At 54.7% G+C, this 11,008-nt stretch overlaps 1 protein-coding gene and 1 long non-coding RNA gene across 2 annotated transcripts; one reads left to right on the top strand and one right to left on the bottom strand.

Moving 5' to 3' along the window:
• Positions 1 to 3,360: 3,360 nt before the first annotated feature.
• KCNK16 (potassium two pore domain channel subfamily K member 16) lies at positions 3,361 to 9,486 on the top strand. Its single transcript, XM_037052000.1, has 5 exons — positions 3,361 to 3,573; positions 6,454 to 6,568; positions 7,844 to 8,010; positions 8,737 to 8,902; positions 9,263 to 9,486. Exons 1-5 carry the CDS (start codon positions 3,361 to 3,363, stop codon positions 9,484 to 9,486), a joined length of 885 nt encoding a protein of 294 aa, XP_036907895.1.
• LOC118991059 (uncharacterized) lies at positions 7,482 to 9,359 on the bottom strand. Its single transcript, XR_005067336.1, has 3 exons — positions 9,298 to 9,359; positions 8,731 to 8,891; positions 7,482 to 8,383 (listed from the first exon to the last, which is right to left on the bottom strand). It is a non-coding gene; the product is annotated as an uncharacterized LOC118991059 (long non-coding RNA).
• Positions 9,487 to 11,008: the final 1,522 nt, after the last annotated feature.

Raw genomic sequence — 11,008 nt, 5'->3', positions numbered from 1 at the left:
TTCTAACTACAACTTTTGCTTAAAACCAGAAACTAATGAGTCTGTAGTGACAAGATGACAGCCTGCACTCTGTTGTCCCACTTCTCCAAAACACAAGGAAACACTAGTCCAGGGTGAGCTTTACGGCCCCAGACCTTTCATCTGCCTCCAAGAATAGGCCACATCCCAGCGCAGTGCTGTCTGGGAAAGCTCTGGGTGTGAGGAGGGCCTTGTACTGGGCGGCTGCAGATCCCAGGTGACCTCACGGAACCCAGAATCGGCAGGACTGCAGAGAAGGCAGCTGCCACCCGAGACGGGACCCCACCTGAACCACTAAATGGGTGAGGTGTTACAAAGGACCCCACTAGTCACTGCCTCGGGATAGTCCTTATGTGCAGCCTTCATGGCCAGCCTGTATTTGTGGTCATTCTGGTTTTGGCCTTGGAGCAGATGAAGAACCCTATGTCACTATCATTCTCTTGATCTTTCCTGTACCTGAAAAGAGCAAAAATCCCCCCTCGTTTTTATTTTCTGTAAGGCACACCTGCCTGCCTCTCCCTCTCTTTCCCTTCCTCCCCCCCTTCCTCCTCCTCCCTCCAGAACCATAGTTACTTGTCCCAGACATACTTGCCACGGTGCATGACTCCCCATAGTCCCTTCCAAGTGACACCTGTATGTGGGGTGTCAGCTGGCTGGGGCCAGTTGGCTGAGGGTGGGGATTGACCCATGGACGGCCCATCCTCAGCCTGGCATGGCCCCTGTGAAAGGGTGCGTTCAGACACACTGCCTCCTAGAGCATTTGAGCCGAGAAATGCTGGGAGAAGAAGGCCCTGGGAGCTGGCGCCGACCAGAAACTCACCCTCTGGGATGAGTGGAAGGGGCTCCCCTGAGAAGAGGCGGCAGGCACATTACCAGTGGGGAGTGGGGAGTGGGGAGGCAGACCTGGTTCCTCCAGAACGCTGGCTGCTCCTGGCTTCCCACCACAGATTATTTCAATTACCAGAGATATCTCGAGGGGGGTCCTATCCCTTCCAACTCAAATAAGCCTTGAACAACTAAAAAACTAAAGCCTCGTGTAACTATTGGGAAGTAATGGAATACATAACAGCAGCTTAAACAAGTGGGCCTTATGTTTCTGACATGAATAGAGAGCTAGAGGCAGGTGTGTGCACAAATCAGCTGAGCATCTTTTCATCATTCTTGACCTCTCCCTGGAGGACACACGTTCGCTCCGCAGTGCGGTCATCTCTGCCTTCAGAAAAGACAGGAAGAGGGCCGGCTGGGGCTGAACCCTTTGTCAGGAGAGAACCTCCTCCGCCTACTCTGCCCAGATCTAATTGGTCAGAATTGGGTCACATGGCCACCCCAGCAGCGAGGGACCTTGGAAAGGAGGTGTCAATCCTTTAATCCCCTCCCCATTTCTGAACTCCTCTCTCCCACTTGAATGTGTTTTTGCTTCCAATGGCCTCACCTGCACCTGGGGCTCTTCAGTGGAGTGTCCACGAGCTACTGGGGCCATACTGCGGGCAAATGCACAGAGCCAGAGGTGCCCAGATGGCCAGTGTGGGAACACGAGAGCTCAGCTCCCCTGCCTCCACTTGGGCCTCACTGGGTGTGCTTGACCCACCTGGGCTCCCCGGGAACCAGGTGGAGGCGGTCCAGGACGATGGTGCCTTCTTGGCCCCACTTGCCCCGCTCCCTTATTGGTCTTGACTTACTGCACTGCTCACACACAAACCCCCTCTCAGGGCTGCTCCCGGGGACAGCAGGGAAGGGGACTATTGTGATGGGTGGGACCAATCATGTTCCACTGCCGGACATGTACAAAGTGGGGTTCCGTTTGCCAGGAAGAAAAGAGAGGCTATTGGGCAGGCCACTTGGTGTCTTCTGCCAGAGCTCGTTACAAAAACCATCAGAAAACACAAGCAGAGAGGCTGGAACCTCCACACACTGCAGGTGGGGATGTAGAGTGGTGCAGCCACTTTGGAAAATGGTCTGGTGGGTCCTCAGAACACTTAACATAGAGTAACCATGTGGCCCAGCAATTCCATTCCTGAGTACATAGCCAAAGGACTTGAAAACGCATGTGTGCACAAAAACTTACACATGGATATGCATAACAGCATTATTCATAATAGCCAAAAAGTAGAAACAACCCAAGTATCTGTCCACTGAAAATGGATAAATAAAATGTTGGCATATTCATACAATGAAACATTATTGAGCCATAAAGAAGAATAAGGTACTGATATGCTACAGTATGGATGAGCCCTAAAAAACATTAAACTAACAGAAGCCAGACACCCAAGGCCACATACTGAGCGGTTGCATGTGAAATGGCCAGAACAGACAAGCCCAGCGCGACAGGTGCAGACTAACTCCTGCCGGGGCTGGCAGGGCAGGCTGCGAGGCGGGGAGCTGACAGCTAAGGCGTCCAGGGTCTCCCCTCAAGGCGATGAAGTTGTTCTCACACTGATTGTGGGAATGATTGCACAACTCTAAAAATACGCTAAAAAACCATTCGATTGTGTGCTCTCAATGTATGGTATGGTGTGTAAATCATATCTCAATAAAACTCAATTACAAATACACACATACATAAGCAAAGTAGAGAAAGAGAGGAAAGACCTTCACTCACGCCCACCCAGCGCCAGCGTATGCTTTTAGCCTCTTTTCCATTCACACAAATATCTCACCAACACAATACCCTCTGAAGGGAACCAGCTCAAGGATTTCAAGCAAGGGGAACTGCCAGCAAAAGCTCTGAAGCAATTGCATCCAATTTGTTAGGAGCACCAACCCTTAAACCCTTCCTCGTTGAGAGTGTCATTTGTCTATTTGCTTTGCCCTGATTTGTCACCCAGTTTACTCATCCTTAATTCCCCCAATAAGCAGGTCAATTCTCCTGTCCCATTTTGTAGTCAAGGCAACTGAGGACAAGTTCTAGTCACACCAAATCTAATTTCTTCCCAGCTCCTAAGCTTGGGGGCTTGGAGCCATCATGGGTAAGAAGCTGGGGGCTGCTGAGGGGGCCACTCAGGCCTGGGCAGAGTGAAAGCATCAGATTTGGCCCAGAAACATCCAGCTTGGAGGCAGAGGGCGATGAGACACGATGACCTCAGGAGGAACCAGTAGGTCTATTTCAGGGGTCCACTCCATTTGCTGCTCTCTACGGAAAATGAAGGCTGGGTGGGGGGTGGCAGGCTGTTTGCACTCACAGCACTTAGTGCATCCAAGCTGAGCTGCACTGTTCAAACAGACTCCCGGCCACCTGCGCAGAGGAGGGCAAGGCAGGCAGGAGGCTGGTGCAGGTCCCCCACGCACATCCCACTTCTCCTCCCAAAGCCAGCCCCACAGACCTGGCAGAGTCCTGGCCACGCCATGCCCTACGCTGGGCTCTGCCACTGCTGGGGCAGCCGGGTGCTGCCCCTGCTGCTAGCCTACATCTGCTACCTGCTGCTCGGAGCCACTGTCTTCCAGATGCTGGAGAAGCAGGCGGAGACTCAGTCCAGGGATGAGTTTCAGTTTGAGAAGCTGCGCTTCCTGGAGAACTACACCTGCCTGGACCACCGGGCCCTGGAGCAGTTTCTGCAGGTGAAGTGGGGATGCTACTGTGGGATGGTGGGCAGAATGGGGGTTTGGGTGGCCCATCCAGAGCCACAACCCAGGACCAGTGCCCTGTTTGGAAGCAGAGGATATGGGAACAGAACAAAGGGAGACTTAGGGCCAGGTCTAAAACTGGAATGCCGTGACATTGGCCCCAAATTTCCTCATTGAGAAGGTGGAGAGAATAATCATATCTGTGCTGCTGACATTCAACAGCAGATTAAAAGCACTTTCTAACTTGCCACTTGCTACATAAATGTGAGCTGAGAGCATCAGCGTTTCCATGCTGTGCAAATTTCCTTCTCCCAGACTTCTGCACTTCCCTGACCCCTCCCCCCCCAGGCCGCTGTTCCTTCCACCCTCTCCCCACCTCACGTCCCAGATAAAGGCCATGAGGAGCCACCACAGTGGCCGTCCCCAGCCTGGTTCCACCTGGAGCTGGGCTTGGTGAGCATGGCCAGGGCAACTGAGCTCCACCAGCCCCACACCCATGGGAAACTCCCTCTGATAGGAGAGCAGGTCACCCCCTGCTCACCAAGGGTCCCCCTGCCTAGACCCTTTGTGCTTCCCTGTACAAACTTTGGGGCCCCAGAATGATCTCTCCAAGAAACAAGGCAAAACCTGGGTGTTGTTGGGGAAGGTAAATGCATTGGAGACTAGGGGGCGGAGTGAATGACAACACCCACCTCAAAAAAACAAGCCAAGTGCAAGGTCATCACCATGATCATTGATATTTGTTGAGCATTTACAACGTGCCTTAAACAGTGGGGAACCACATCGCCATGATGGGGCTACACCGGTCATGATCCAGCACCTGGGGCCCAGCGTTTTAGGGGTTTTCTCATAATCACCTACATTACTGCCATCTTGAGTTTGTAGGTGGGAACTGAGGCACAGAGGGTGGCCTGTGCTGGCCAAGGCTGCACCGTTCGTGGCTGAGACAGAACTCACATCCAGACTGATGCTCTTCACCACACAAATGAGCACAAGTGCCAGGCAGGATACAACCTAGAGTAGCAGCAGTTCTCAGAGTGTGGCCCCCGAGACCAGCTGCCTCGGCACCAGTCACCTGGGAGCTCATTAGAAATGCCAGACCCACGAATCAGGAATGCTGGTGCCCACTCAAGATGGAAAACAGCTGGCCTAGAAGATGGGTTGGCTATGAGAGACCTGCCCTGGCCCTTTCTTCTAGGAAATAAGGCCCCCAGCCTCAGGCTTCACTCGCTGCTCCCCAGCAATACAGGGCTGGGGCCACAGCACCCATATCAGAGCTGAGAAGGATTCAGAAGTCGCTCAAGACTCTGGGAGGTGTGGGGTGCGGGTAAGGGAGAGGCCCTGGAGGCCTTGGCACCTCCTTCTCCCTCGGCCCTGAGTCAAAGCCAACCCAGAGGGTGTGGGAAGGACCTGCTGGCTGAGGTGGGAAGCTCTGTAAAAGGAGGCTTGACTGCAGCCCCGAGGGAGGCGCCACTGATTAACCCCACCCCACCGGGGGGGCCTCCCCAGGGCAGCCCAGGACATCCCTAGGTCCTCAGCCCCTTAGGAGGGACCTCACTTGCCCAAGGATGTCTAGCTGAAAAGCAGAATTCTGGGACGAGATTCCAGAACACGCATTGCTGTTCAGATCACAAGGGGAAAAGCTATAAACAGTACTACAAGCAGTATGAAGGGCCGACTCCATCAGGAAATGAAGCCAAGGTCCACAGGACCAGAGTCTGACTTTCCCCGCCATGGGTTCTTAGAGAAGGGCAGAAGGTCCACGCAGGGTGCCCCAACCAGCACGTGCGATGACATCAAGGCCCCTCCTCAGCAGAATGGAGAACGTCAGGGTGGGGAACAGTCGGGGTCCAGGCAAGTGGGGTTCCCAAGGGGAAAGGTCTCCAAGGAGACGGTGTGCTCCAGAATGTTCCATCCTGGTCTGACTGGGTGTGTGGGAAAGAGAGGGAGGCCAAAGTCCACATGTGAAGAGGCCAGTTCTGCCAAAGTGAGAAGAAGCAGACAGCCTGTGTCAGGACCCCTAACCGGCCTGGCCCAAGGGGACTACCCGACCCTGGCCAGAGCTCAGTTGGGAAACAGTTCCCACAGGAACTAGAGGCCGGAGCTGCCCCCCTCCCCACTGACTCTTGCCTGCCTTTGGATCAGGAAGCCGACAGGGAGGGAGCCCTGCCCATATCCAAGAGGGCTGAGCCCAGGGGCAGAGGGTCTTGGCTTGAGTCTACAGGGACGGGTTCAGGTTCTGTAAACACACACTTACCACACATACATACAAAGCATCACACATTCAACATACACATAAAGCATGCATACACCTGCAACACACACAAAAGGAGACCTTTGCCCTGGCCTCTGTTGGAATTTCTCTTGTAGTCCTGGGCTGAGGATCACTAGGGGGCAGCAAAGAGCAAAGCTACCAGCTCCCTGGAAGCACAGGGAAACCTCAGCCCCATGGGAAGGCAGCTCCTTGCCTTCCCAATGGACCCTAAACCCTGTGTTCGCAAGTTAAACCCTTCCAAGAACAGCCTGAAATCGTCCCATTGCCATTACAACCCATTTGCACCTCACCCTGTTGGCCCCAGGCAGGCTCTCCCACCTGGTCCATTCCTTAGGCATCTTCTGCCTCCTTAGGCCCATTCCCGTCCACCAGCTCATGCTTACAGCCCACACTGCAGTCAGTCCTGGACAGAGGACAGACAGTGCATTTGAAATCCAGTGATCTTGGGCAAGGAGCCACTCTGAGTCTTAGTTTCCTCTCCCATGAAGGGGAAAAGAGACTTTCTAAGAATATGACCAAGTGAGGTGACAACAGAAGCACCTGCTGAGAACTTAACCAACAGCTGGTGTGGTCAGCGGCCTCTTCCTGCCATCCCGTAGGTCATCGTGGAAGCCTGGGTGAAGGGCGTGAACCCCAAAGGCAACTCCACCAACCCCAGCAACTGGGACTTCGGCAGCAGTTTCTTCTTTGCGGGCACAGTTGTCACCACCATAGGTAATGGGCGGGGCGAAGAGGGGCTTTCCCTCTCTAGGTTTGGGTTACCCAAAAGCAGATGCTGAAACACAGATGTGGTTTATCTAGGAGACAGTTCCAGGAAGCACCAGTAGAGGAGTGGGAAAATGAAATGGGGAGAGAAAGCAATGAAGTTTGCATCCATGAGCAGGTTCTTGGGCAGGGCAACTGGGCTCATGCCCACTGGGGACCCTCTGAGAGGCTAGGTAGAGCACGTCCTCCTTGTGAGGGGTGAAAAGCAGGGGTATTTACCTCCTAACTCCTGCCCTGGCTGGTTGAGAGCTAATCCTGGATGTGTTAACTCTCTAGCATTTTGGACCTGCCCACAGACCTAGTGAACTCCTGCAGCCAGAAAAATCTCTCAGGCACAGAGAGATGCGGGGACCTGGGGTAGGGAGTCATCTGTGTGTGCAGGAGCTGTGCACAGAGCTGTGGGCGATATCCCAGGTGTTCCGAGGGGACAGGGCACTGAGAGTGTCTGCTACACCCCTCAGCCAGAAAACCCACTCCACCTCCCTCAAGGAAACCCCCATCCATTCAATCAAGGCCAGTTAAATCCAACACCTTCTTTGAGCCCCGGTGACACAGAGGCAGAGGAAGGAGTCGGGTGGGAGGGTACATACACAAACTCGGATCAGACCCAGACTCAGCCCTCAAGGAGCTTCCACTCCCATGAAGAGGAGTAAGATAAACACACCAAAAATGGCAATACATGCCCGGCCAGGTGACCCCGGCTGTTGGAGAATCATCCTGTTCACCAGTGGGTTGTAGGTTTGATTCTGGTCAGGGCATAGGCCTGGGTTACAGGTTTGATCCTCAGCTGGGGGCGTTTGGGAGGCAGCTGATGCATGTTTCTCTCTCACATCTACATTTCTCTCTCTTCCTTCCTCTTTCTTAGAATCAGTGAACATATCCTCTGGTAAGGATTTTTTTTTAATAGTACAAGGCAAAGTAGACAATTAGATAGGAATGACACAAAGCACTGTGGGGAATCACACCTAGTAGGGAGGAAAAGGGTGGCAGTCAGGAGGGCTTCCTAGAGGCAGTGTCGTTTCAGACAAGCCTTGAAAGACAAGCAGGAGTCTTATCAATAGAGATCATTCTAGCAGAGAATGGGAAGAGTGCTCATGAGATCGCAAGACCTTTCCCTCCTCCCTGCAGAGGTGGTAGAAGACCACCACCCTCTGCTAGAGTCTGTGGGGGAAGCAGTTCTGAGCTCTCTCTTCCCCACATTGACACACTCCTCCTCCCCTGCAGGATATGGGAATCTGGCACCCAGCACAGACGCAGGCCAGGTCTTCTGTGTCTTCTACGCCCTGGTGGGTATCCCACTCAACGTGATCTTCCTCAACCACCTGGGCACAGGGCTGCGTGCCCACCTGACCACCCTCGAGAGGTGGGAGGACCAGCCCAGACGCTTCCAGGTAGGGCCCCTCCCTCCCCGAGGCCCTGCTGTGACAGAGCCTGTTGCAGGTTGATCCTTCAGAGGTTGACACTGAGATGGAGTGTGGCAAGTGGGCATTAGGTAGGCGCCAGTGGGAGAACAGGAGTGGGCAGAGGTCGAATGCAGTGCGGGCTGGGCAAAGACTTGGCCCGCCCTCGAGGACCTCTGCAACCCGTCGGAGTCGTCCTGCAGCGGGCTGAAAGACCAGAACTCCCTGAGAAGGCATGCCCTTGAGCCAGGCAGTTCTCTGTAGCTGCCACACATCCCGAAGGAGCTAACAGCCGGACGCCTCCTGCCGACAGCAGGTCAACATGGTGCATCTCCATGGTCATTGCAGAGCTTCACATCCTTTCCTGGGGTTGAAAACAAACACCAGACCGCCCCGCGTGCCCCCAGTGCCCACCCCATTGGCCAGGCACACTAGGAGGACAAGGGTGCAGGGGAATCTGGGATACCTCAGTGCAAGTGGATCTCCCAGGCCAAAGGAATCCGAATTCTGCCTTGAGACACCTGACCACACCTTTATTAAGCTGAGCAAGATCATACACAAAGAGATCTAAGCCCCACCCCCAAGCTCTGCGGGGGCAGGAAAGGGACCTAGCTAATACCCAGGCCCACTCCCAAATTTGCCCCAGACTCCCCCCACCCCATACAGTCCTGGGGCCTTCCAAGTGGACTCAGTGACAGATCCCCTTCCTACCTCCAGCTATTGCAGGTCCTGGGCCTGGCTCTGTTCCTGACCCTGGGGACTCTGGTCATTCTCGTCTTCCCGCCCATGGTCTTCAGCCACGTGGAGGGCTGGAGTTTCAGTGAGGGTTTCTACTTTGCCTTCATCACTCTCAGCACCATCGGCTTTGGGGACTATGTTGTTGGTAAGAAAGAAACATATCATGTCCCCCTTCCCTGCCAGGCACAGACCCCAGCAAGCATTAGGTGTATCTCAGGGTCAAAGACACCGGGACTTGGGGGATGAGGAGATGTCAGTGGGGGGTCCTACTGAGGATCAGACAGCCCATGGTTTTTGGAAGAGATGAGTGATTTCTGAGGCTGCTGTTAATTCTCACAACATCCTGCAAAATTGCTGGTCTGGAACCCGTCACCTTTCCCCAGAAGCATCTATTGCAGATCCTTGTTGTGAGGCTAGCAGGACCCCTCTGGATGTGGGGAGCGGGGGCAGGGGGTTGCTGTGCCCACAGACCCCTGGAACATATCATGCCCCCCTTCCCTGCCAGGCACGGACCCCAGCAAGCACTACATCTCGGTGTACCGGAGCCTGGCAGCCATCTGGATCCTCCTGGGCCTGGCATGGCTGGCTCTGGTCCTCCCATTAGGTCCCCTGCTTCTGCACAGGTGCTCTCAGCTCTGGCTGCTCAGCAGGGGCCTCAGCCTCAAGGAAGAGGGAGTCCCTGAGACCAACGGGCTCTCCAGATCTCAGAAGATCCCAGTCTCTGCATGAGGCCCCCCAGTGGCCCCTGGAGCCCCTCCCAGCTTCCCCAGCCCAGCCCATACTCCTTCTGGACCTCCCAACCCACCTCTTCCTCTCCCAATCCACTCATTTCCCAGCCAGGACTGGTTGCTGGAGCTCACTGGAAAAAGAAAGGAGGCAGGCATGTCCAAGAAAGTAGCAGAAAGAAAATGTCAAGACAGCATCAAGAACAGATGTGTGTGGAGCGAGATGTATGCCATCTCAGAGCCCCTGCCCTTCTCTCCTCCAGAGAGACCAGGCATGTGGATCACTGTGGCCAGATCCCCACTGTCCTGCTCACACCCCCTCCCAGGAGACCTCATACAGGACACAAACAAAGGGTGACTTTACTTTTGCCTCTTTGCACAGGTGCACTGGTCTGGGCCCACTAGTGTCGGGCACTGTGTCAGGGTCTGGGGTACAAGAAAGAAAGTCCCTGCCCTCCATGTGCATTTAGCTGAGCAGAAGGACTAGCCAAGTAGAGAGGCAACCCCACCCAACCCAGTAGTCAAACTGCTATGACAAGGGCAGACCAGGGTATGGGAGAGCCCAGGGGAATGGCTGGCAGGGAGGGTGAAGGAAAGGGGCAGGGATTTGGGCACATCTCAGTGCAAACAAGATCCCTGCCCTCAGGAAGCCACACTGAGAGGCAGGCAAGCTGCCCGTCAAAGCCTACCAGTGCCTCTTGCCTAGAAGGCTAGAGCTGTCAGTGAATAAGGCTTACAGGGTCTTGGGTATCCCTCCCACTCTCCTGGACATGGTCTCTCTTGACTCCCACCCAGGGCACCCCTTGACCTCATCACCCTCTCTAGGATCCTGTCTTCTTAAGAGCCTTTTCAAACACGTGTTTCCCTGGGAAAACGGAGAGTCAGCAGATCCCAGGGGACTTCCGGGAAATGAGCTCCACCAGCCAGCCTCCCCTTGGGAACACGTTCTGCTGCATGGCCTTTCTCTTGCCAGATTGCGACACCTCTGGCTGGAGGGAGAGAACAGAGTTAGACCAGTCTGTCCCAAGGCCCAGCCTCACCAAGGACTGCAAACCTGGTCCCCTACCTTTCCCAGGCCACTGCCAGCATGGCAGGCCCATAAGTGGCCGGGGAACTCTGGATGGGCCTGCAGCAAGGGCTGTGAAGCAGAGGAGGCTCCAAGTGGGACACCCAGGGAAGGATCTGCAGCAGCAGCAGCAAGAGAGACCTAAGTTCCACCCCAGGACTTTCTGATCAGAAGCTGAGGAACCCTGGGGACCCAGGACCCTTCCTCCACTCTGGGTAGAAGAGGGAGTTAGGGTCCCTTCAGAACTAGGTAATGGACAAGCCCCCTGGTCAAGGCCCCTCTGCCTTCCAAGTCCACGGACAAGTGGTGATCAGCTGGGGCCCTCATCTTTGGGTACACATAGGAAAGGATGATGGTGTGAGAGAGCCAGGGAGGGCTTGAAAGGCAGCGAATCCTGGAGATAGTCCCAGGGTCCAAGGACTCAGGCAGGGACCCTACGACAATAAACTTGGCTTCTGCT

This window comes from Sturnira hondurensis, unplaced genomic scaffold (genome assembly GCF_014824575.4).
Source record: "Sturnira hondurensis isolate 20B ecotype Veracruz unplaced genomic scaffold, ASM1482457v3 Scaffold0000880, whole genome shotgun sequence".
Classification (NCBI taxonomy): Eukaryota; Metazoa; Chordata; class Mammalia; order Chiroptera; family Phyllostomidae; genus Sturnira; species Sturnira hondurensis.
The sequence above is the reverse complement of the archived record's forward strand: the minus strand, read 5'-3'. Positions and strand labels throughout refer to the sequence as shown.

What these genes read in the sequence shown, in the direction of transcription:
- KCNK16 (XM_037052000.1), top strand. Translation starts at nt 3,361, where the DNA reads ATGCCCTACGCTGGGCTCTGCCACTGCTGGGGCAGCCGGGTGCTGCCC. An exon ending in CCCTGGAGCAGTTTCTGCAG is followed by an intron (nt 3,574 to 6,453) that starts GTGAAGTGGGGA and finishes GCCATCCCGTAG; the next exon opens with GTCATCGTGGAAGCCTGGGT. An exon ending in CACAGTTGTCACCACCATAG is followed by an intron (nt 6,569 to 7,843) that starts GTAATGGGCGGG and finishes CCTCCCCTGCAG; the next exon opens with GATATGGGAATCTGGCACCC.